This window comes from Centropristis striata, chromosome 15, assembly GCF_030273125.1.
Source record: "Centropristis striata isolate RG_2023a ecotype Rhode Island chromosome 15, C.striata_1.0, whole genome shotgun sequence".
Taxonomy (NCBI): Eukaryota; Metazoa; Chordata; class Actinopteri; order Perciformes; family Serranidae; genus Centropristis; species Centropristis striata.
This window is the reverse complement of record NC_081531.1, coordinates 10,250,971-10,278,603: the sequence shown is the minus strand read 5'-3', so window position 1 is coordinate 10,278,603 and position 27,633 is coordinate 10,250,971. Positions and strand designations below refer to the sequence as shown.

Below are 27,633 nucleotides of genomic sequence, written 5' to 3'. Positions count from 1 at the left end.
TCTGCAGTAAGCAGTGTGCTGTGTGCATGTGATGGAGGAATTGCAGATATATTGTTTAAATCCAGATTATGCTAAAATATATTTCCCCGGACTATAATTAAGTTCCCTGTTAAGTGCCAACTTTCAATTTTGTAAATTCTCTGTTCATTCCCATAAATTCCTGTTAATTCCCACTTCCAATTCCAACTTTGAAAATTCCCCGGAATTTTGCGATCATAATCCTAGTTTCCAAAGTCCAAGGTGTTGTCTTTAAACTGTTCTGTCAGTCCGAAACCCAAAGATATTCCGCAGGACATTTTCATATTTGACAGGCTGAAACAGCACGAATGAATGAATGAATGAATGATTAAATCATCAAATCAATCATAGTTAACTTTTTTTCATTCGGCAGAATAGTTGATTGCCTGAATAATTGTTGCAGCTGTAATCAGCACGGAGCACCTGCTTTGTTTTGATATTATGCTGCAAGTCGACAAGGTAATGTCAAATTTGATGCAATGCAATTTCCATTATTCATCATCCAAGCTTCTGGTACACGTGTTTTTAATGGCTTACATCACAGAAACCCCCATTGCTTTGATTCAGTTGGGTGTATATGAATGTCACTTGCCTTAGGAGTCCAGCTGACAGCCCCCTCCCCTCAGACTGTCTCGGCAGGGATCCTCTCATCCGCCCTGTGAGAGCAGTCAGACCTCCACACGCTGCTGACTCACTGACTCAACTGAGATTAGCTGTCTCAGTTGAGAAAAACAATGAAGTTTAAACTGGTAAAATATGTCCAATCAACCTCCTAATGAGCCAACACTTACTCTCCTACAAACATGAGACTGACTGACAACTAAAACCAGTTGACCCCCCCCTCAAAAAAAATACCCTAATCAAATGTTCTCCGAGACGCAAACTCGAAATGTGAAGACAGGGCCGTGAGCTAGTAAATCACAAAAAAAAAGGTCTTAGTGAATTTAATCAGAGCAAAGCAGAGTTTTGTTTGGAGTGTCGTCATTTATGTAAAATAAATGAGGGTGAATTTGGTCACCTGAGAGCCATCACTACACAAATGTTCACACATTGCACTGACATTTTCCATTATTTCCCGTTTTGGTGTGCTTTATTGGTGGTGTTGAACCATCTCGTGTTGGTGTTTAACAAGTGAGGAGCACTTGCCTCCACTGCTTCACTATCTCCCCTCAGTGTCCAGTGTCCCACCTCTGACTAACTTCAAGGGCTAAAATACAGGAGTGTGCCAAAGTTTTAGTACATTCCAATGGAGACATCTATACTGTAACTGCACTGTAATGTTGTATTATTGTCTTTGACGTGTAAAAATAAGTACTGTAGGTGTCTGGCTTTCTACAAGCTGTTGATTGATGTCAAACTATTGCCTTCTTTTTGCGATTTTAAAGGTAAGACGGACAATAACGAGTTGATCTAGTTCAACATTCCTGCCTTTCATTCCGAAGTACCTATCTGTCAGTGTGCCATAGTGTTGTTACTACTAATCAGGACAAACATCCACTGTGCTCCAGCTGATGTTCAACCTTTCCAGAGGCCATTCTGTCTTTCATTCAACAAAAGTTCAACTGATACTGCTATTTAACATGATGCAATCTGTATGTATTGTGAATTATTTTGTTAATAAAGGCAATGTTTATATTGTTATTGATCAGTCTTTATTCCCAACATTTCATACGGTGCTTTATATTTACAAATATTACATTGGAAATGTGTTTTTTTTAAAATGTTGATGAAGTCTCTTTAGCATGCAAACTTAAGCAATTGATGCAGCTTCAGATAAAAAGAATCTAAAAATAAAGCTGTTTCCGTGGAAACAGTTTAAGAACTCCTCCAAAAGAAAAAATAAATAAAGCAACATCTGGTGTCTTTCAGAGAGACGGATGTAAGAGTAGAAACCGTGGTCGTGTTCCCGGGCTGCGCTCCTCTCTGCAGCGACCATGAGAGTCAGTTCGTGACATCGGATCTCATCCAAGAGGGTCCCTGAGGGTCCCTGAGGGTCCCTGAGGGTCCCTGAGGGGCGCGCTGGTCCACCTGCTGGCTGTCATGGCGCTGCCGTCCCGCTGAGCAGCGAGGTCATCTGCTCATCGGACACGCTGTCCTGCTGAGTCACACCCATGGCCTGGCACAGGTAGACGGCCAGGATGTGTTTGCACTGTGAGAAAAGAAAGCAGACGCTGAGTCATCACATGAACATGGGCAGCGATGTGATTAATGACGCAGATATGTAGCCCTAACGATGCTTCAGTCATTTAAAGTCAAAGTAGGGCCTGGAAATATTCACTGACCACCGATGTGGCAGCAGTATGTTGACATTTTGATTTGGAATGATAATAGACCTTTTCTGTGTGGATTGTGCACCTATTCTGCACAAATATGACTTTGCTTTTATATTACACAATACAATACAATCTGGATTCAAGATTGTTAAATCTAGAAATAAGCATGTTGAACGCTTAAAATAAGAAATTAACTCTTAAAACATGATAAATTATCTAAAACTTCTAAATCCAAGTTTTTTTTAAATCTTGTTGAGAAACAAATAATTTGCAGTGTAATAATCCAATAATATATTGCAACATTAAAACAATCTGAGTGGGTCCATTCTGCATAACGAGTACTTTTACTTTTGATACTTTAAGTACATTTTGATGCTGATATTTTTGTACTTTTACTGAAGTAAGTTTTGAATGCAGGACTTTTACTTGTTGTGGAGTCATGTCACTGTGTGGTATTAATACTTTTACTTAATTAAGGGGTCTCAATAATTTTTCCACCACTGCTTACAACGCATTACATTGTCAACTACATCACCATCTTTGGAGATGTATTCCTACATCGTTGCTGCAACTTTCAGCCATCCCAAGGTGATAAAGCATCATTTCATTTGACCAGAGCTCTGATGACACCATTTCTAAATCACCTTAAACATCTTGTTCTGCATTATATGTTCTGAAGAAGAAAAAAAAAGGTTTTATTATCTGTGCATTTCAGAGATCAACATATCTATGATAGGCCAGCATTGGTTGATAACCTTATAAAACCTTATACCTCTATTTCACTACATCTCAGAGGTACATTTTGTACTTTTTACTCAATAAAATTTGTCTGACAGTTTTTTCCCCCAAAAAGACTGTTTTACTTCCTGTCCAGTGAAAACCATGTATCTCTGATGTGTTGACTTTTAGTGTTTGCGATGAACTGAGAGATGATCTGAAAAGAGATCTGTTTTTCTGACACCATGAAAAGTTGACTTTTTAGATAAATGAGCACAGCCTTAAACATCTACAGCAGTAAAATACAACATCATTGCCACAGTAATAATAATCCAAAAACATTATATATAACAGTGACAGGGAATAAGAGTACTTTTAATTTTGATATTTTACTGTAAGTACATATTACTGATAAAACGTACATACTTCCAAGGTTCTGAATGCAGTTCTTCTATTTGAAGTTGGGTATTTCACAGTGTAGTATTAGTAATTTTACTTAGAAAAGGATCCGAATACTTCTTCAATTACCACAAGAAAGGAGCCACTTGACTCTGACGTGCCAGAAATTTTCCACTGAGTAAACTTTAATCCAAGAATAATAGAATGCCAGAGCAGTTTCCAATATTTACAACAAATTATAAACATTTCTATAAATAAAAGATGCAGTGATTAAGAGACTCGTGAGTATTTTTTTCCAAATGGAGTTCTTATGTGACGAATAAGACAGAAAGCCCAGCAGCTGAACACATTTTCAACATTAACATGTTAATCATTGACTTGTTTTCACCCTCAGCCTGTTCCATGCATTATAAATGTGATTTCCTCCACACTAACACGCCTGTGGATTTGTGTTTCACATAAATAATGAGCCAAAGTGTGTTGAAAGGACAAAGGTAGAGAAGTTTGTTCTCTGGCTTCTTCTGTCGTCTGTATGCTTTTGGTGGGTTAGCTCCTTCATCTGTCCTCTGACCTACTTGTCAGAGCAGTACGGACCTTTTTCAGCCTTATCTAGTATGTTAGAGTCTAGAGGCTCCAACATGGGAGGACACACTGCATGGTCAAACTGTCAGACATCTGAGTGTCTATTGTTTTGACTGGGTTGTGTTCAAATCCGGGCCACCATAAACTGTAACATGCACCCTCTTTTTTTTTTTTTTATTACATTTTTTACATTTCAATAGTCATTACCGTTATGATAATCGGCATTGTGATCCATATTTACAGATTTTTATGTAGTTATAAACAAACGACAGAACTTGGGGGTGTTTCCATCAACAGAAAGTAGTAAAACAGATTAAAAAATAAAAAAGTTAGATAATATTAAACAAAAGAAGGGCGATGTACAATCTCCACTTCTCCCAGTATTCCTTAAATTTGTCTTTTTGAAGCCTCAGAGAAAGTGATTCTTTCCATTACAAAAATGTTGTAGATGATGTCACAACACTCGTCTATAGATGGGCTGTCTGGCTTAAGCCATTTCCTTGTTTTAGCTTTTTTAGCAGCTACACTCAACATGCCAAAAGGGTATTTTGTGTTTTTATTTGAGGATGTAGAGTGCAGAAGCCCCCCAAAAAATTCATCCCAATTAAAAGCAATGTTTATACCAAATATTGTCACCAATTCTATGTAGATCTTACACAAGAAAGCATTTACATTAGGACAGGCCCAGAACTAGTGATCATGATTTGCCTCCTGGGAGTCAGACTTTCTCCAACAGCTGGAGGAGCCTGAGTGATGTGACTGCTGAACAGTGTGATAAAGAATCTGCTGAGACCAGGCCTGGAATTTCGTCATTTTAGGGGCAAGGCCACTTGACCTTTTGTGTTGTTCAATTTTTTAAGGGGAACAAGGCCAAAAGCCAGGGCACCAAGGCCATAAAATAAAACAATGATTTTAAGTCCATGTTCATATTGAAATTGATTAAAGGACTAGTAATGACGCTTCTGAGGAAGATTGAGTCTCAGTCCAAACAGTCAAGCAGGTAAAGAAACATCTCCTTGTAAAGTAAAATGCATCAATCTCGTGCTCTTTGAGAGCTAAATGAGAACAAACACCTCACAGAACATTTTTCACAGTCGGGAGATACCGTATTATAGAATCTTTGTTATCCTTTACTGTGTCATTTTTAATTGCTGTCAACATGCTTTCCACTAGAACATGGAGCAGCCAGCCAGTGTGGAAAAATAGCTGCCTAGAATTTTTTTCCATAAAAGCCCAAATTTGGTGCCTTTCACACATTCTATTGCCACTATTCCATCATATACACTCATCTTAATCATTGCATATTTTAAGAATTATTTTAAAGGAGAATAAAGGTTCTTGTATATTTTATTGAAGGCATCTTATTTTGACAGTCTTCTTGTAAATTCTGTGGTCGATTCTGTTAACACACTGCACTCTTATTTTGAAAGCTGCATGCGTTTAGCGACAGGAAGTTATTCAAAACAGTAAGTCACAGTTTAGTGTGATTAAAACAACTTTAACTGTTAGCTAATGTTAGCTCGCGGCTACCGAACGGTATATGCAACAGTGTATTTGGACCTCTTGACCGCCCGGACAGCTTGATAGTATTTAGCTTTTGGAAGAAAAAAAACTTTCAGCAGCTTATATGTGTTAGTGCAGCACATGAGACTGTGGCGGGACAGATTAGAGTGTTTTGATGAAGTCTCCTTGCTTGGCCGGTGATAGATTTGTGTTGAACTGTCATTATAGCCCCTCTGAGAGGTTCATGCCAGGCTCGAATCAAACCCACCACTGATGATGGATGTCATCAAAAGATGCTTTTTTTCTCAAAAGTCGCAGGTGTCAAAGCTGTGTTGACAGGAAAGAGGCAGACTAGAAAACCGCAAAACCAACTGGGGCAGTTCGGGTGGAGCATCAAGGCCACCGTGGCCTCAGGGCAGATATGTTTTTTAAGGCCATGGACCTCGTGGCCCTCATGAAATTCCTGCCCTGGCTGAGACTCTTTCAGCCAAACACTCTCCAGGAGCTTGAGCTTGTTATTTTCCATTGAAATTCACAATATTTGGTCCAATTTTCCTCCGTAATATGAATATTAGTGTCCCTTTCCTATTTTTGTTTAATGTAGGTGCAACTTGTTGATCTAACTCCCTGAAGTCCCTTATACACTCTTGAGGGTTTTGTAAGCCCTGAGTCTGCCTTGTAGGCACTAATAAGAAACTTCGACAAATTGTTTTCAAACACTTTTTGGCTCTCTGGGATCAAACTATTGATGTGATGGTGTGCCTGAAGAAATCTATAAAAATCACTATTGTTTAAGCCATGTTGTCTTTTCAGTGCCTCAAAACTGCTCACCGACACTTGGTTTAAAAAAAGTGCAATTTGAAGTGAGGCCCCGATTAATCCTGCACCATCTTCTATTATCCACACATGCAACAACACAAAAATGTTCCAGCTTCATCTAGCTAACTATAAAAGTTATAAGAGGAGAATTTAATGAGCCAATTTTCTGTTCCTATTTCTTGTTTTCATGGGGAATGGTATCAGTGGTGCTGGGGAATCTCCGCAGCCTGCTGCTCTCTGGTTCTCACACTGATTTTAGCAGCATCCTCCAGGGGAAACAAGCTCCACTGATACTCACAATAGGAGACGAGGCTGTTTGCTTGCAGATATTTCAAGCAAAAAACAGCCAGTCAGAGTGGAGACACCCCACAGTGACCAGACAAGAACATGACCTGACCACAAGACATCTGTTAAACACATTTCAACGTGTGCTAACGTCTCACTTTGACTGGGTGACGTGACGGTTTTCTTCAGGATACGCGCCTGACTGACGAGACACAATGGCTGTGGAACTGCTTTCCTGTCTCTGTGTGTAAATATTCTGCTGTATACTTTTATGATTAACTGACAGCTAAGCATAATACGGGCGGAAAGATAGCGTTTCTGTGTTATTTAAGGTAACACTAGCAAGAGGCTTTAGCCAACACTATCGCTGCATGGATTTGTTTGGCCAAATGGCAATTCGCACCGCAATACGAATACATATTCCTACGGGCACTGCACTAGTTAAAATAAAAATAATAAAATCTGAATAAGCCTTCACTACAAGCCTTTGGTAATTGTACGTATTGATATGCAGTTCACTTGTGTGTACCAGTCTGACTCACCAGTGGGCCCTCGTTTCTGCGGAGCACGGTGTAGGCGAACGCCAGGCAGGGACAGAAGTGACAGGACACAAAACAAGTGTACAAGCGTCCCGAGCCTCCAATTACCTGCAACAGATTAATGCAAAGTACATTCAAATGTGTGGAAAAGCTTGTGTGTGTTGACCTAATTTGAAAGCTCATACAAAGAGACAAGTGTGAGTTGGTTCATGCATCATGTATGATCACAGTGCTGTTTGTACTGACTGCTGTGAGGAGCAGTGGAGACAGTAAAGGCATGAAGGAAAACAGGATCTTTCCTGGATCCCAAACATCCTTGAACTAGTCCAGACATGACTGGCTGAGCTCAGAGAATCAGAATAGTCAAGACAAGAACATGTTTCTGGGTTTATATTTCCTTCTCTCACACACACAATCCAACACTGATCGACTCATTACCCACCTTCGATTGTTTTTTTCTTGTTTTACTATTGTGATTTTTTTTCCGATGAGGTTTGTTTGTCAGCAGGATTATGGAAAAACTGCCTGATTATCTTTAACTTGGTGCAAGGGAAAAGCATTTAATTTTAACCATTACATTTTCAGACATTTATGCTGCATGTGGTGTTATATTCCTCATTCTTTACTTTAGTTTGATCAACAAAGTAAAAAAACAACATGAGCATTATTTACAGGTGCATTTCAATAAATAAAAATATCATGGAAAAGTCTATTTCCAGTAGTTCAAGTCAAATAGCCCCAACCAAGTATTGAGTCATATAGATGGACATACTTTTCAGAGGCCAACATTTCAATATTAAAAATATTTTTTTAAATTGGCCTTTTGTAATATTACATTTTTTTGAGGCACTGAATTTTAGGTCTTCATTAAATGTAAGCCATAATCATTATAATTGGAAGAAATTAAATAAATGAAGACATGAAATGTTTCATTCTGTTTGTAATGAATCTATATAATGTGTTATCTCCACTTTTTTGAATTGAATTACTGACATAAATAAACTTTTCTATGATATTCAAATTTATTGAGATTTTTGCTCATGTTGTTGTTGTTGTTTTACCAAGGGGCCAATTAAAATGTGTCAGAAATTGTTTTTTGTCTTCAAATCTTTACTTTTCTACAATCTACAATGTCATTTAGCATTAGCTTTTATCCAAAGCGACTTACATTGGAGAGATAATACAACACAAGCAAAGATGAAATCAAGAAACAACACAAGAATAAGTGGCATAGACTAAGTTGAGTCCTGTTGTATTTAGGACTTAAGTGCTGTCAAGTAGAGTGCAGATTGTGCAAATATTGATTTATTTATTTTATTGTTATGTGTGTCGATTACGTGTGTAGATGATCACAAGACTACAGAAGACTTTTGTTGTCCTTTTGAATCATACAGTGCAAATGCTGGAAGCTACAAATCAAAGCCTTTAAATCAGAAAAATTTGTTCTTGATTCAATTTCATGGCTCACCTGATCCATTTCCTTCAATTTTCATTGTCACGCAAATAGTGGAAACAGCTGTCAACGTGTTGTTTAAACATTCCAAGCAGAAAAATACAACACATCTTCTTTGTAGCGTCTATGTTTTTCCACATTACACTTTAAAGTGCATGAGCACAACAAAGTCACAACTTTCCAACTCCAAGGAGCCCATGAACGCACCACTGACCTGATCAAGGTCTGCCATAGTTCTTCTAACATAGAATCACAGGTAGGCCTGTCATGATAATTACTTTATCGACTTGTCGTTCAATATATAAAAATGGACACGATCATTTTTTTCTGGACTCAATAATGTCCTTTAATAATGTTATTCATTGACTTTTTTCCAACTTTTTTGTGTTGTGTACGAAGTATGGCAGTACGCATTGCCGAAAAAAACCTATATTTCCCAAGCAGCCATTCCAGCTGTTAATATGTTATTTTAGTAATAAAAAAATACATAATGTATATGTATGTATTTTGTAACAGCTATTTTGTTTTGATTGTAGTTTATTTATTTATGTTTCATTCATCTAGGATATTTTCATATTTATTTTCCACAATTCAAATCAAATGTTTAATATTCTCGAGATTTAAAAATGCATTGCTGTGGAAAAGGATGTACTTGTTATGCTCTAATATAGTTATAAAATTAAAACTTAAACAACATCGATACAATGATACTATCATTTATCGTGATAGTTTCTGGAAATATTGTCCTAAAAAATGTGTTATCGTGACAGGCCTACTCACAGTGCATATAATCATGCTGTTCTGACTTGGACTAAAAGTTAAACATTTTATTAAAAAACAATTTTCCTTTTCAACGTTTCCACATAATTCCTATTCCTCTGTACTTGTGAATTTGAACCTTGTTGTCCTTAAGTTGCACAACAGAGAGCCGAGACTAGTGATGATGTCATCTGAAGACAAGCCCTGCAGCTGCTTCATGTGTGAAATCAAACTGTTCACACAAGCAGTCATGGTGTTTCACTGGGATATAGGCATTTCCTCTAATTCCCAGCTATCCCTTCAGATAAACTGATTAGGGTGGGAAATCTGAAAGCAAACAGAGTCAGACTTTATAGTCCATATCCAAACTTATAGTCTGCTTTTGTGTGGACTCTCCATTTTAATGTTTCATAGAAGTGACAGGACGCTGGCTGGGTTGAAGGTGAGGTTGCTTCCACCAGCCTCATTACTCCACGTTAGTTATTTGGAGGAGGCGAAATAGAAGCGATGCATTTTTAAACAACCCTGTGTGTTGTGTTTAATGGTCTCGGCTGACAGAGCCTCCCGTCCATGATGCTGGCGCTCACTCCCCGCCACAGACAGTGATTTAAGTCTCGTCTTCATGCACATGACACATGGGGACATTAAGTCTGTGGATTAGCTTGACACTTCACAATAACGAATGCCTCCCAAGATGGCAGAGCAGGCTCCATTATTCTCCAGGGCTTTCGATAAATTACCTTTCCATGTGACCTACAGAAACCAAAGCCTCCCATTCCTTCGACGTGACACTTCATAATAAATAAGGCACAATAGAGACAATTACATGGACTTAAAGCACCTCAGTATGGATGAATACAGCGCCATGCTCTGCAGGAATCAGGATAGAAAACAGTACAACTGTGGAGACCAGGCCAAGGACCTCTACGGTTTCTAAAGAGCCAAGTTTATTGAAAACCAGCTCACACTTGAGTTCCTTTTGTTGTCTGCTGTCATCATGTGGCTCTGCTGCGGCTCACACCGCAAAGCTGGCAGCGATAATCATCAGCACACAACACAAACTGTACCCTTCCTCCACCTGGCAGAGATTCAGGTTTCCGTAAAAAAAAAACCGACACTATACATCAAGATCCGTCATGAAGTTGCTGCAGAAGGAGCAGCGAGAGTTAAAGTCTAAGCAAAGCTCTGGCTCTGTCCCCATCTGAAAAGCTGGCTCTCACGGGAATACTTCACAGGAAGCCACCATGAGCCAGAGGGCCAGTACTTTGGACGGCCCTCGGTTCCACCCCACAAAGACTTCGGGGAAATTTAAAGCTCTGGGAAGTCACCGAGATACACAACCCTCCGTGTGACGTCTGACTAATACAGTATCAAAGTGCTTCTCTTGTGTGCTGATGAACTTCTTCAAGTGATAAAAAGCCTTCTGCCATGCATCATCAGGTTTGTTTTACATTCCCGTCAGGAGAACGGTTTGGCACACTGATGACAATGGGGAAAAGAAGAAATAAATTAGAGAGCTCTTCAGCTGCCTCTCCTTAAAGCCAACATAAAAAATGATGATCAATTTCAAATGATTAGGTTATTTTTTTTATAAATTAAACCATATAAATTGTATATACAGTTATGGAAAAAAATGATTAGACCACCTTTGTTTTCTTCATTTTCTTGTTCATTTTAATGCCTGGTACAACTAAAGGTACATTTGTTTGGACAAATATATGATAACAACAAAAATAGCTCATAAGAGTTTAATTTAAGAGCTGATATCTAGACATTTTCCATGGTTTTCTTGATAATGATTTTGGTTATTATCAAGAAAACCATGGAAAATGGAAAATTTTATTTCTTCTGTATCCTGCCGCTGTACTGTCCAGTGAAGATCCCCAAACAGGTCTTTTTTTAGTGTATTTAAAAGGACTTCAAATCGGTTGGTAGACCGAAAATAGTCAAAAACAAAGATATATTTCATTTACAGTTAACAGAGCAAATCCTAAAATGGGATGAAGCCTGAGCCGCTAAATGTTATTAATGGTATCTTTGCCTGAATCTAACCCTGATCTAACCATTAATTGCTCTATTTTATTTATTCTGGACTGTAGCTTATCTACAATAAGATAAGATAAGATAAGACTTTATTTATCCCGCAGTGGGGAAATTCACGGCAGCTCAAGATACAGACACAAAGATATAGAAAACAGAATAAAGAATATAAAATACAAACATTGTATACACATGATGTACATACATTTCTGATAATTGGCATTTATTATTAATATATATGTTTTTGTGTTTGTTTGTTTTCTTGAAAGTACTTTGCATTTTACAGATATTGCATGTTAAATAGCTTAAGGTGATTTATTTTCATTTATCCATATTTATTAATGCTACATATTATTATTATTATTATTATTATTCACATTCCATTGTCAAATTATAATTTTTTTATAAAAATATATTTAAAAAAAGATTAATTAATCAATTATCAAAATAATAATAATTTAAAAAATGTTAATCAACTAATTCACCCACTAACTGTTCCAGCTCTGGTCTTCTCAACCACAAGCACCAAATGAAAGTAAAACATATGACATACACATACATTCTATACACATTATATACATACATTTCTGATATTTGGCATTTATTATTAATATATTTTTTTTTTGTTTGTTTGACTTCCTGAAAGTACTTTGCATTTTACAGATATTGCATGTTGGAGAAAAAAACATTTTAGCATGTTAAATAGGTTAAGGTGATTCATTTTCACTTATCCATATTTATTAATGCTACATATTATTATTATTATTATTATTATTATTATTCACATTAAATTGTCACATTTTTTATTTATTTTTTAAAATAAAAATATATATTAAAAAAAGATTAATTAATCAATTATCAAAATAATAATAATAATAAAAAATGTTAATCAACTACTTCACCAACTAACTGTTCTAGCTCTGCTCTTCTTAACCACAAGCTCCATATGTTGTTGGAGAAAAGACTGGTACAGTTGGAGTTTCATTACTTTTGAGAAAACACTCATCACTACTTCTGTTTCCCAACAGGCTGTGGTACACCAACGCGTCTGGAAAGGTCACTAAACGTTAAGAATGAGATAAGGTGAAAAATCCCAGGCCTGAAATGCCAGGCTCTCATGACTTATTCATTACTTTAGGGGGAAGACGAGGCCAAATAACCAAAACAACGTCAGAAACTTGACTGTGTTCCACAGAAACGCCATATTAACAGGAAATGATAAAACTGCAGAAAACATACATTTTAGTGTAATTCTACAAATATGCAGTTTCCACAGAAACGTCATATTAACAGGAAATCATTAAATTGCAGAAAACGTTAATTTATAGTGTACTTCAGCATCTCTTTGACAAAGGGCCCAGTTAGCACATCACTGCACTTCCAGTTAACTCAACACTTTCAAAGAGTATAGTAAATTCCAAACATAGGATTCATGACTTTCAGGAAGCCAACTGAGAAAACTCTGCTTTGTTAAGATTAGTTTCTATGACCTGCCGAGAGAAATGTGCTCTCTCCTCCCCTGCTCATCGCACAGGAAACGTGTAAGGACTCTTGACAAGTGAAAGACTAATTGCAGTGAGGGCTCTGCTTTCTACAGCAAGCTCCTCAAAGTCTCGTCAATGCTTTCACTCCCTTCTAAAATACTTCTCAGTGCTGTCACATGGTGCCCAAATATAGTCTATGATCATCAGAGTGGCATCTGCACTTCCTTTCCTCCGACTTTATCTCTTACACTTAGATTATATCTTAAAGATTCAAAGATATTTATGTGGAAAAGAGCTTGGTTGGTTTTTGACAACTGCTTACAGAAGCACTCACTGTCAAGTTTAAATTGAGAGTCGGAGAGCAAGGTAAGCTAAATATTTGTGGCTAGAGATGGCATTTGGACAGACACACTCACTTAATGCATCACTAATGGTTAAAACATAAAACAGACCAGCTGAGATCACAGGAGCAACACTCACTACTGCTAATGCCACGAAACACACTTCTGACAAGATTCATGACACAGAGGAAGAAGATGTTATGTCATTATTAACATGCTATGTAAAAAATCCCCATGAAGTCATGGATGTTACCACATGATGTAACAAAACTATTATGGGATTATAGTAGCTTGAAAAAGTACAAATCAACACGCTAACCAGATTTACTCTCAGATTAGAGTCACTAATGCTTGGTTGTGTTAGTTAGAAACATTTAAAGAGAGCCCTTGAAAACACCAAGTTACCTGATACTCTGTTTTATTTAAAGAAAGGTTCTGTTACATGTTCTCACATCTGGTTCAGAAGGCAGCAGCTCGGCTTCTTACCGGTTTTAACAGACGACATAGCATCACCCCGATTTTTGCTTCTTTGCACTGGATCCCTGTTCATTTTAGGATCGTTTTTAAGATTTTACAGATCACTTCTAAAGCTCTTTTAGGTCTGGCTCCTAGCTATTTAACAGAATTATTAACTCCATACGAGCCGACCTGCGTCCTTAGATCTTCGGGTCCTTCTGACCGCTCCAAAGTCAAAACTGAAAACCAAATGTGAGCAGGCTTTCTCCACCCGACTTTGGAACGAGCTGCCCGAGGAGATAAGGTGCACAGAGTCAGTAACTTCTTTTAAATCACTTCTTAAAACCCACTTTTATAGACTTGCTTTTATGTAATGCTTTCTATTTTACTACTCCTTTTACTTCTTCACTTTTTTACTCCTTTTACCTTTTATTTTCTGTGTATCTGAGAATGTCTTGTGATTGTTCCTCCTCTGTCTCTTATTGTTTTTCTTTTAATTTTCTAGAGGTGTGAATCAGCAGAGGCCCCATGATACGATCTTATCCCGATACTTTATTCACGATACAATATTGCGATTTTAAGCATTTTGCGATATGGTGAGTATTGCGGTACAACATATTGCGATTTAACTGTTTAACTGCATTTTGTGTCGACAAAATTAAATTAAATCAAGAATTGTTTTGTCAAATAAGAGAAAATTCTCTCTGTTCATCTCACTTCAGTCTTTTTATTTCTCCACAATGAGAGTCAAACCCACAGACTGACCAACAAAGTATTCAGTCAAACTGAACTGAACTGATATCAAACATGTATGGACGACAACAACTGCAGCATTTTATCAAATTTTTCTCAACTTTAAGCTTCACTGCTCTGTATAGCTTCAGTACGGCTGTGTCCGTGAAATAACGTGTGGACGGAGTCACATACTTGGTTCCAGTGTCTTTAGCATGTAGCTAAAACCACCGTTTTCCACAACGTTGTATGGCCTCAATGTCTTTGCAAATGAAGAAAGTAATGGATTGTGTTATTTTCTTCGTGCGTTCTGAATTGGGAGGCAGCCATGTATGTAAAGAGGAGACTTGTGGGAACCCAGAGAGCCTGTTTTCATTGAGATAGCATGACGTCAGAGGTCACATGACCGCTTTAAAAATCACCATGAAACATAAAAAAATAGTCTAACTTTGCAGCATTATTCCCGACACAATATCCTGACGCAGATTCCTCAGATCAGTTTCACATAATACCAGGATCTCTAGGATATTCCTAAAAATTGAGCCCGCTACGGCCTCCAGAAAAATAATGGCGAAAATACAGAACGCTAAATATCGGTACTTATCACGACACTACGCTGTGTTGATTTTCCCCCCACCTCTACTGGTGACATTGTGGTCGTCTGCAAGAAGCTTGCATACATTGACTTTTCATCCAGTTTTAATTCACATTTTTAATATAAACTGGGGGACTGTTGGATATCTGGATCTCTGGTTGTCCGCTGAGCAACATCGGCCAAAAGAATGTGAAACTGCTTTATTTAGTGTTGGTATCACTGGGTCTGTTTGTTTTGGAGAGGAGGAGACCTCCCCGGATAATTCAGTTCCCAGTTAAAACCTCCTGAATGATGAACATGAAGAGATCATATCACGGAGAAGCTGATTGCAATGTGATGAAAAGAACAACTCCCATGATCCCCAGCTCCTCCTCAGTGCCACCAGTCTGTTTTGATATTATTTTGATTGACTCCTAGCAGCAGAGAATGACATTTTGTGTGCTTTAAAGGAATATTTTGACATTTTGGGAAATTCCCTTAATCGCTTTATTTTAGATAAGAAGATAAAAACCACTATCATTTCTGTACAGCAAAAATATAAAACTACAGCTATCCTAACTTAGTATAAAAGCTGGAAACAGCAAGAAAGAGACTCTCAAAATCCCCCAAGCTCCACTAACACTGCCTAATGTCTTTTATATTGTTTGTTTAATTCATACAAAACCATGAATTATAAAAATGACAAGTTGTTGGAACCAGTTTCCAGGCGTGGGTAAGAAAGGGAACAAATGTATTTATCAAAATGTTGAATCACTTAATTAATTTAATGTTTTATTTACCATGAGTCTACATCCGTGTGAGTGTCCACCAGCATGTGGGACTGATGTCGAAACTGAAGTGTTGCAGAGCAGCGAGTAAAAAACAGCCGAGCAATAGATGTGTGACCTTCCCACGGGTTCAGACTGCAGTCAGTCTTACAAATAAGGCATGTGTCACTTCCACTGAACATTATTCTGCAAGATACCTCATCATGCACAAAAAGACATAAATGTCTCGACAGACGAGGGCTGGAACTAACAATCATTTTGATTATTAATCAGCCAGTTATTTTATCAATAAATTGATTGTTTAGTCCATACCAATCACAATTTCCTAGTGCCAAAAGTGTCTTTAAACTGCTTGTTTTATTCTTTTTAGAGTCCAATACCAAAACATATTTCTTTTCATATTTTTTTATTATCATATGTTACCGCCGTTGACTTTCTTTAGCCTCTTTCTGGAGGACAGGTGTGCTTTCCTCTATCTGTATGTTTCAGGTCCTGCCACGCCCCTCTCGGCATACCTGGTTCACTCACAGTCAAAGTCAAATTTTTTTATATATCGCATTTACAGACGGCTGAGCTGCACCAAAGTGCTTCACATAAAAGTGCAATAAAATACAGAATTGACAAAGGTAAAAAGAAACAAAAATCAAACAAAATTAAATTAAATTAAAAGAAGATGGGATCATTTTAAAAGCACTGTGGGATTACTAGGGGACACTATTCCCTAGCACTTGTAGCTGCTCTTAACAGCTCTGTTAAATAATTGTGTTTTTGTGTTACAGCTACATATAGAGTGTTTGCTTAGAGTGTCTGGAAGCCTGGTAGGGGTTCTCTGCCATTTTTGTTCACTCTTTTTCTCCTGTTTTTGCTTATTTAGGGAGCTTAGCATTGTCTGTTTTATTTGGTAGGTTTAGGTCAATCTTATTTTCCAGATAGTGAATAGTTATTTTGGCCTTGGAGACCCTGATGATTTAACTGCTTCCTTGTCTTGTGTTACTTAGTTGGTTTCTCTCTGTTTATTCATTTCCCTGTAAATAAACATTATAACTGTTTAACATTGAGTCCCAGCAGCCATTTTTCTGCATACTTTTGGGTTTACTAAGTATGCTTCCTGTGACCCCTAGACGTCAAACTAAGGTCTTAACATCATTTATATATATGACGAAGAAAGGAAGCAAATCCTCATGTATGAGAAGCTGAAACCACCAATAGCATTAACTGTGTCATCAATGATACACAAATTATTACTTTCATTAAAATTAGGGTTGGGCAAAAATATATCGGTTATTGGCGATTGTAGATAGATGTTTGTCCTGACAAATTTATAAACTGTAAATTAAAGGTGTGTACTGCATTTTTGTTTTTTTAGCAAAAGCAGTAACAAAAATATAAAAAAAGTTATTTATATGTTATTCTAAGCCAGATTTGTTCTCAAAGAAACCAGAGTCCCAACCAGAGGACAAGAGAGAAAAAAAGGGCTTTTTAAGTTAATAATTTCCAAATAATGCTGCTGGACCACAAAGGTCAGACAGCCTTGAGGGAAATTAAACAGTTAAGACACAAACAACTGAGTTGAAAGTGTCCCAACAGAGCAGAATCTCTGTCTTTATTTAGCTGCATTGTATTTTACGGTTCCTTTCATAAAAGTGTTTTTGCAGGAGGCTGAAGGAGTTTACAGGAAACCTGGGTCACAATGACCACAACCTCAGTGGGCCGCCTCGTTTCTACTGTCACTATTCACTTTTAACTCTGAGGACAGGATGACGAGGTCAGCTCTCAGAGTATCTCATAGTATAGTTCTACTTGTTTATATTGTAGATTGTTATTACTTTATTATATTTTTTACTTGTTTATTTGTTTATATTTCTAGTTTATACTGCTGTTTACCATTGTTTACTGCTGCTGTAACTCTTGAAATGTCCCTGTTGTGGGACTAATTAAGGAAATCTTAATCTTAATGGAGTTACATTTCTATCTCAGCATGGAGTCATTTGGTAGTATTCTGTATGTGTAAAGTTCTTTTGAAAATATGGTTTACGATTCAATAACTCACTACATTATATAACAAATACTCAGTTCCTATATTTTAGAGGTGTGAATCCCCAGAGGCTCCACGAAACAATTTTATCCCGATACTTGAGTAACAATACAATATTATTGCGATTTTAAGCATTTTGCGATATGGTGAGTATTGCGATACAACATATTGCGATTTAATTGTTTAACTGCATTTTGTGTTTACAAAATTTAATTCAAACAAGTATTGTTTTGTATATTGTAAATAAGAGAAAATTCTCAGTCTGTTCATCTCACTTCAGTCTTTTTATTTCTCCACAATGAGAGTCAAACCCACAGACTGACCAACAAAGTATTCAGTCAAACTGAACTGAACTGATATCAAACATGTATGGACGACAACAACTGCAGCATTTTATCTAACTTTCCTCAACTTTAAGCTTCACTGCTCTCAATTTTTTTGAATGAAACATCAAAAAAAAACTTTGCGACATTATTTCAACAACTTCCCGACACGATATCCTGACGCACATTTCCTATTCTTAGATCTTTTAGTTTCATATGATACCAGTATCTCCAGTATATTCCTAAAAGTGAGCCTGATATGGCCTCTGGAAGAAAAAAATCCACCAAAAATACTGACGGCCGCCAGAACGCTAAATATCAATACTTATTTGATTGATAATCGATGTAATCCTGCCACACAAAAATCGCGATACTATGCTGTATACATTTTTTCTCCCACCTCTACTATCTTTAAGCTTTGCAGTGATATGTCTGTAATAATATAATAAAACCAACAGAAATATTAACAAAAAGTTAAGCAGAGAATCTGTAACTCATTTTATTGCAACCTTCGAGAGTCCCTCTAAGTGCCTCTATTATACAGTTAGAAAATGTCACATGCCAGGATTGGCTTGGCATTCAATTAGCTCACGATAGTGTAGTGTGTATTTGTGTGAGCCATGCCGGGACTTGACTAATGGAAGTGCCACAGGATGAAAAGGATTCATTTAATTAAGATCTAGCAACTGACTGAGGTGATTTACTGCCAGCTGGAAACACCATATCCAAAATGTGTCGCAGCTTTTCAACTCATGTCTGTTTTGGTGAGGAGATCGAGGTTCTGAACAGTGATCTCAAATGTTTGGGTTCATGAAAGTCCTGACGAACATTAGTTCAATGAAGAGGGGTGAGGATACTCCTGCTCACACCCATCACCCTTACAAGTGAAAAACACTGGGATAATGTATATAGTTTAAATAATGATTTAATGTTAGAATGCAAACCTTAATTTGCTCTATAGAAACTATGCAAGTATGGCTGCTGTTTGCAGGGTTTAAACAGCTTTTGAAGAGTAAAATTCAAGCACTTTTTAAAGCTTTTTCAAGGTTTAACAAGAGCCCCAAAGTCTTTATCATCACATCTAAATTGTTATAATAAATGTTAATGTAAAAAAAAAAAAGGTTACAGAATTCCTTCATGCCCACAGCAATCAATATTTAGGGCCTCGGGGCAATCGCACCGAGCACTGGTCCCATACAGCAATAGCTGTAGGGACCAGTACTGTATACACTACTGTTATACTGTGGATTTCTTCTTCTTCCTCTTCCGGACGCAATTTTGTCCCGCTACTAGTCCTACAACTTGAAGAGTTGCAGGACAAATTATATATCAAAACGTGCAGTTTGATCGGGATCGGTGTGCTATTACTTTTCTTGACAGAATACGAATTTTTCGTGACGTAAGTCGCGAAAAACTGCCCAAAATTTTGCATCGAAATGAATGGGATGGTCGACAAAAAATGAGCGAAAAAGAACAATAATTGGAGATATTTAAACGTCTACTTCTCAGGCATAATTTCACCTAGAGACTCCATTTAAACTTTAAACAGTAGACACAAGTCTTGTGTATCTGTGTATTAATCCACGTTTCGATAGGTCATATAGTTTTTTATCAATCCCTGTTCAATGACCATGATCATTTTTGGAGAAATTCTGAGATTATAATGGGTGTGTATTGCACGGAATGTTCGTGTCACAGTGTGTGATATCATCGCTCAGAGTGTAGAGGGAGAGAAAAAACTGTCCAAAAATAAATTTGAAAACTGCGCTCCAGGCCGCAAATTCCACTCTACAGAGATAATTTATACATAGAAACGTAGGAAAATTTGTCTTCTCACTCACAATCCTCTGGTAAAGCTGTCAGAGTTATAGTTTGGGCGTAGGATGCACAGATGCACCACCAACACCCACCAACAGCCACATTGGCTCCCATATTAAAAATGCAGGAAGATTTCTGAGCTGTCTGACATTTAATAGTTTTTTTAGATCGCTCTAACGAAGCTATTTTTTCATTTATCTTAAAAAAAACATATGTAGAGTAGACGTTCAGGAAGAACTCAGGACGCTCAAAGTGAAGTTGGATCAATGAAAAGTATTATGGTTTTGCCAAAAATGCTTTCTGTTCGAGGCCAGAAATTCCAGTCCACCTCTGGCTGCTGTCACTCTTTCATTAACAGGTGTTGGTTAATTCTGTTGATTGCTTTGATGTGATTGCCTTTGATCTTTGATGTGATTACAGTTACAGATACACACACACACATGCGCAAAACACGCACACTCCTCACACATGCTTCAAACACACGCACGCGCACACACACACACACACACACAGTAACTTTATGTGATTTTAATTACACACACACACACACACATTTTGAGGTTAAAGGGCATAGTTTTAAATCTCTGAAGAATCTCATCATAGTGTACACACACCGGCAGTAGCCCCCGTGGCCCTTTCAAAATTTCCCCAGAGGAAATTTTCTAGTTACTGTTTATTACACCAACTGTTCATATTAATTATTATTTTACTTTCTATTTTCTTTTCTATGTGTCTACTACACATTTGATGTAAGACACCAGAAGAAAAGACTCAAATATGACAAATATGATATATCCCATTTCAAAAAAAGATTTTTGGTTTACACAAACTGCTGTGTAGATTAAACACCAGATTATGTTACAGTATATTCAAATTCTAGCATATTCCAAACTTTCCAAGACTTGACAGACCTGGAAAGCTTTGCGTCCACTGGGAGACGACAGACAGGTGACTGAACGTTGGTCAACAAGGTCCAAAGCCTGCAGCGCACAGGGCCCGAAGACAAACTTCAACCTGAAAGACACGAGAAGGAAAACTTAAGAGACGAGCGTCCACATCCATGTTTTGGACTTTTGTACTAGAGTTAAAACAATGTTCAAATAAGACTTGAAAATGTGGTTTGTAAAAGTTAATAAGTTAAGTAGACATTTTGCACTGTATACAGAAACTTTGAAGAAAATATCAAATTAGACAAATGTATTTATGAACCCTGCAGTGTGTTTGGGTGGAGCTTCATCATTAAATCAGCATGTTTTATCAGCTGCCTGTGGGCTGTGTATGTTGGGTGTTACTGTTAGTAGAAGAACCAGCATATCAACCTCTCTGACAGCCACTGTCCTCACGCAATCCTGAATATGAAGTGTCCACAATAAGACTGGTTTAAAATCAAAATATTGTAATACCAATAGATTATGGGTGGGTACAAAGTTTGATTCTTAGATGCATCATGATTGAATTACAGTCATGGAAAAAATTATTAGAACACCCTTGTTTACTCCTTGCTTTCTTGTTCGTTTTAATACCTGGTACATTTGTTTGGATAAATATAATGATAACAACAAAAATAGCTAATAAGAGTGTTATTTAAGAGCTGATATCTAACCATTTTACATGGTTTTCTTGATGATTTTGATTTTTAATCAAGAAAACCATTGAAAATGTCTAGATATCAGCTCTTAAATTAAACTATTTTTGTTGTTATCATTAAATTTGTCCAAACAAATCTACCTTTAGTTGTACCAGGCATTAAAATGAACAAGAATATGAAGAAAAAGGGTGGTCTAATATTTTTTTTCCACGACTATAGGCCTATATAACAATTATGGGTGGGTACAAAGTTTGATTCTTAGATGCATCATGATTGAAATATATTGAAAAATCACATCCTGATTCAGAAAAGTAAATTACTGAAAATTATATAATTAATTCTCCACATTATGATCACCTGTAACAATCTTGTAAGACTGGGCTGTATCATGCAAGATTATTATTATCATATTGATGTTCATGCAGTAAACTGATCCTGTGATGCTTTTGATCAGACAAAACTCTCTAATGGAAGAATCTTCAATCACTCAGTGTGTTATAGTTTCTAAATTGATCTTCTTGTTTCTAAATGTTCCCCATGAGGCAGAGATGATCGGATCCAGGAGGTAACAGGAAGGACACTTCCTTGAACAATACTAAATCCTTCCACCAAGTCATGAAAATCGCCGCAGGAGTTTTTCTGTAATTCTGCTGACAAACCAAGTCGTAAAACATACCCCCTTGGTGGAGGTAAATATAAAAACAGAGTGCTGTCTGCTTCTGAACTACCACAGAGTTTGATGAAGACAAAACATTACACAGGATGTGGCTGTGTTCACCCAGACGGTAATCAGCCTTTCACTCTCAACTCAACCACCGTGCCAGGAAATGTCTCAGTAAAGACACAAAGCAGGATCATGACATTGTGTCTCAGTGCTTCGTCACTTTGGCAAATCCAGACATAAAAATGCCTCCTCGTCTTCATCAGTGTTGTTTTTGCATTTCAAAGCCGCTCAGGTTCAGCCACGTGCTGCCGTTTTTACTTTGATTGTGACTCAGACAGGAGAAAACAACGACTACTGGTAGCAAACGTAGTGATGAATATACACAGCCCATAAAGTTGGAATGAAGTATTTTTTTTTATCTCTTTCCATGCAATGATTGGGACAATGTGATTTATTCTTGACAGATAAAGTGTATGTCTTCTTAAAACTGTATTAGTCAATCTCTTCCAAACATACCATAATGAAAATGAAACCACAATTAACAGAGGATTGTGTCTGAAAACAAAATTATTCCAAATTTATAGGCGACTGTGTATATAAGATGGAGGTTAATGGGTAATCAGGGGAATCATTAGACTCATACTTACGCAATAAGCAGGTCATCGGGAACTGCAAAAAGAGAGGAAAATTAAGTATGTTGACAGAATTGGTATATTTAGATACACAGAGAGAACTTGTAGTATGATAGTGTATACTTGTTCAGCTTGACTTTACTCAAAAGTCAAGCTGAACAAAATGTTTATGAGCCATTGGAGAGCTATGCCCAGACATTTTCAGTGCTTGGTGTTTTCTCTTTATGGTGCATGTATTCTACATGCATTTTAATAGAAAGCACTACACATTTCATTCCATTTTACTTCACATGTATCTGGTGTGCACAATTACTAGTTACTTTTAAGTTTTTACACTGTAGTAATGCAGCTTTTTGTATCTTTTCTATCTTCCCCTGGTGATACAGCAACAGTCTGGTGGGGAGAAAGGGAAGCTGATGTTCCAGTCTAATGACTGTTTCAAATAATAAGGGTCAATAAAAAATAACTGCTGAGGTGGCTCTGTGCAGTCTATTTAAACCCGCAGTATTGTTATGTCCCTAGGCGTGACTTTAGCATACATATTAAACCAGCTCTTCCTGAAGTTTCTGTGCTCTTTCGTTTGGTCATTTAAAAGAAGGACAGAAAACAACAAGCTCTGACTAATGGTAATAAAAGTCCACTGAGGCACACCAAGGAATATTGGGATTTAGGGGATGGGCAGGAGGTAATCCTTTATGGACAATATACACAAAACCCTTTTGTAGGTTTTTTGGTGGCATAACATGCCCATATTTATGTCCTGGCTGTCAGACAAAACTGATTAGGGACAACTATACTTTACAGAGCTGTCATGTTGTCCGTCTATTGAAGAGCCTGGTGATAAAGATGAGTTAGTGATATGTGAATTATGACATTCTTGTCATAGTGGGCATGTTGTTCATGCCTAGGGCTGGGCAATATATCAATATAAAAATATATTAATATATTTTTAATGTGATATGGAATTAGAACATATCGCATATTTGATGTATATTTGATATAGTTCAAATTTGCGCTGTGATCGTTGCTCCAGGCAAGCAGCTTTATATATAAATGCTGCCCTTACTAGAGTTTGTCATATTTAGTTCTTTTGTAATGTCTGTTATTCTTTTCTCATATAAATATATCTATTTCAGAAAAAGATTGGCCTATTTTATTTCAGAGGCTATTTTTATTTAAGATATTTTTTTATTTAAATGTGCACTTTATGGAGCTTTGATTTTTTTTAAAAGGTACTCCTGTTGTTATACAGTATTTATTTTCACTTAAATAAACGGTTTCAATAAAACTACTTGTGACATGTCATATCTGGCTTTGACATTTGCTCTCACTTTGCAATAAAAATATTGGGATATATATCGTATATCGACATTCAGCCTAAATATATCGGGATATGACTTTTGGTCCATATCACCCAGCCCTACTCATTACACACACTTACTGATCATCACACTACCAATAGGTCTTTTTCATGGCAACTAATAGTATGAATTATGGCTCAATTCCATTTGAATGTCCCACTGAGCCTTTTACAAAGCACAGGTTATGATGAAATCTATGATGGCTGAATTCCATTTAGTTCCTTCTGTTTTGGGGTCTTGCCTTACTGGGACAAAGCAGAACCATTTTCAAAGTCATTGTCAAAATGTCTGTTGTGAAAAAGGCCCATACCAGCACCCTAGGAGTGAGCACTTAAATGGAAGAGCTATTATTTATATATTTAATAACACCTGTACTTTTCCCGCTATGGAAATGCTCCATGTTTTTAGATGTGTATGCCTGCAGTAGGCCATAGTAACACAAGGTCTGGCGTCTAGAGAAAATGCTAAGGTCTTGAGAGCAGTGATACTTAAAATATGGCTTGCCTATTTTTTCTAATTTGCAATATAAATAAATGTGGTACTTTGAATGTAAATAAGGTGCCACAGCGTCTAGAAATAGGCATAAAAAATAGGGCTTATTATTATATTTTAAGAAATGTGCCAGGAATGAATTCCCCAGGCCTACACCTGACCTCTTTATGACCCACTCAGACATAAGAGTGACTTCATGATGAAAGAGCATCCAGCTGTGTTTAATGTTGTATAAACTCTTTCAAATGTAACCAAAACATTACCATCTAATATGCAGTTGCAGCTAACAAATGCATTAAAAAGCTGTGTTACTTAATTTGAAAAGAAAAGAAAAAAGACGAATTAGGGACCATTTTTGTCTATTCGTTACATCTGATAAATATTGCTGATGTCTGTTTATCAACTCTATGGAGTCTGGGGCTATTTCGTCCATTTTTTAAATCCTTTTCATCCTGCATATATAAACCGCTTAAAACATGTTTAAATGCCATGTTGATATTTTTTTCAGCACAACCTCACCTACATGACCTAATAATAATTTATTTTTTATTATATTATTATTATATTTTTACTTACTGGATCAACATTTTGAACCAAAAAAAAACAACAACAAAGAACATAAATGTGATCTTGTGATTGTGTGTGATCCTGTCATCCAACTCTGGTTTTTATTCTAGTGTGACTCTGATTTTATGATTTTATCAGTGTCTTGTGTGTTTAACGTAACAATTTTGGTCATTTTGTCTTTTTTTGGTCATTTTGTGTCTTTTTTTAGCTATTTTGTGTCTTTTTTTGGCTATTTTGTGCCTTTTTTAGTCATTTTGTGTCTTTTTTGGTAATTTTGTGTCTTTTTTATTCCTTGAGTCCAACATAAAATGTTATTTTGAACCTTTACTTTCAAAACAATATCATGCTCATTAAAGAATTTTAAATGTTGCAAATGTGAACAAAGGTTGCAAATATGACATGTAAGAGGGTTGCATCTAGTTCTATCATTTTATACTAAATATATTTGATCTTGTCTCCAGTTTTATTTGGTATATATCTGGATGTCATGAAGAAGTCATGCTTCGGCGCTTTTGTTGACTCCAGAACTGGGGGTAAAGTTAAATATGCCTGGTCTAGAGCATAGACTGTATATAAATAAGGTCTAGAGGTAGAAGTGTGTTACAGCAGCGCCTCCTACAGCCCAAACATTAAACTACATGGTTGTAAAAATGATGGAACAACATTAAGTCAAAATTAACCAAATGATACACTAACGTTACTGTAAGGCATAGTAACTACAGCAAAAGTTCATTTTTTCTTCGTAACAAAGGTTAAGTTAACGTTAACGTTGCTCAGAAAGTAGTGCAAGTTAGCCACATTGTGCTATATACATTAGCTGGTAATGCTACAGCGACATTTCCATTAAAACTGCCCAGGTGTAAACTGACACGTTTATCTACATCCACCATCCTCGTCTTACTTTGGGAAGTTTCCTGGTAGGTTTTTTGAATATCTTGGAAAAGCTGCTCGGCCACTGCTGGTAGAAATGAGCGCATTTTCAGACCGTTTTGTTGCCGGAAGTCAACGACTCCAGTAGCCAATGACGTGCAACCAAATTAGACTTCCGGCTGGTACATTTATTTTCCCTCCAAAATAAAAGACCTAACTCGAGCGTGACGCTGTTGGTCGCACAGTCATGGAAAAAAATATTAGACCACCCTTATTCTTCAATTTCTTGTTCATTTTAATGCCTGGTACAACTAAAAGTACATTTGTTTGGACAAATATAATGATAACAAAAATAGCCGATAGGAGTTTAATTTAAGAGCTGATATCTAGACTAAATCTAGCTATTTTCCATGGTTTTCTTGAAAATGATTTCGGTTATTATCAAGAAAACCATGGAAAACTGCCAGATATCAGCAATTTTTGTTGCTATCATTATATTTGTCCAAACAAATTTACCTTTAGTTGTACCAGGCATCAAAATGATCAAGAAATTGAAGAAAACGGGTGGTCTAATAATATTTTCCATGACTGTATTTGCTGGGTTACCCCCAAGTTTTAAGTATGACAAAGGGCCGAGGTTGAGATAATTTCCATAATTTCCAAATTCCTGCATCCAGAGAGGCACTGTGGCATACCTTCAGACACGTTTGTGCCAATTAAAGAAAATGCTATCAATGCGTCACCATACAGCTGATATAGTGCCAAGCTATCCCTGGTTTGAGTTCTGTTATATTAATATACTTATGTTGTGCTAAAAAGCACTAGTTTTACTGTCTACTGTCTTTTTACTTTCCATTTTTCATATTTAGGAAATGGCATTAGTGAAAATGCCATGTTTAATGTTGTTGGTGACTCTTGAGATGTCAAAACGTTTTCTGTACCAGCAGCCTGGCACTGGTACACCTAATAGGAGAGCACTCAAATATCTGCTGAGAGAAAAAAGGCCTATTGTGGTGCATTATTTGCACTATGGAAGTCAGTGTCTAAGTGGCTATTTTTGTTGTTATTATTTACATTTACATTTAGTCATTTAGCAGACGCTTTTATCCAAAGCGACTTACAGGAAGAGTAAAAGCAAACAATCAAGGTATATACTCTATATGAACTCTCAATACCCCCTACAAGTGACGCCCTGCACCAACACTGCGAAAGGGCAAACTACCAGGCTGCAATAATGAGACATTCTCTCAAAGGTAAAATGTCTGCCCCTTCACCCAATGGCAATGGATGGCACATTGAGGATGGGGAGTTAAAAGTTACATGGATGACTACAAATCCTGCCCCTGAGAGTGTGTTAAAGGTAGTCCACTGCAGCTGCAAGCAGAGCAAATGTGAGACAGGAAGATGTTCCTGTATGTCTGCAAGACTGTCCTGTACTGATTTGTGTCGGTGCCAAAATTGTGCCAATATTTCCATGGAAACAGAGGATATAAGCACATGGAAAGATGGCTCTGATGATAG

The 27,633-nt window shown here is 36.9% G+C and overlaps 1 protein-coding gene across 1 annotated transcript; it reads right to left on the bottom strand.

Annotated features, from left to right (window-relative positions):
* Positions 1-1,647: 1,647 nt before the first annotated feature.
* Positions 1,648-26,227, bottom strand: zswim7 (zinc finger, SWIM-type containing 7). Its single transcript, XM_059351738.1, has 5 exons — positions 26,144-26,227; positions 22,838-22,859; positions 20,850-20,952; positions 7,139-7,243; positions 1,648-2,167 (listed from the first exon to the last, which is right to left on the bottom strand). Exons 1-5 carry the CDS (start codon positions 26,217-26,219, stop codon positions 2,057-2,059), a joined length of 417 nt encoding a protein of 138 aa, XP_059207721.1. The 5' UTR covers positions 26,220-26,227; the 3' UTR covers positions 1,648-2,056.
* Positions 26,228-27,633: the final 1,406 nt, after the last annotated feature.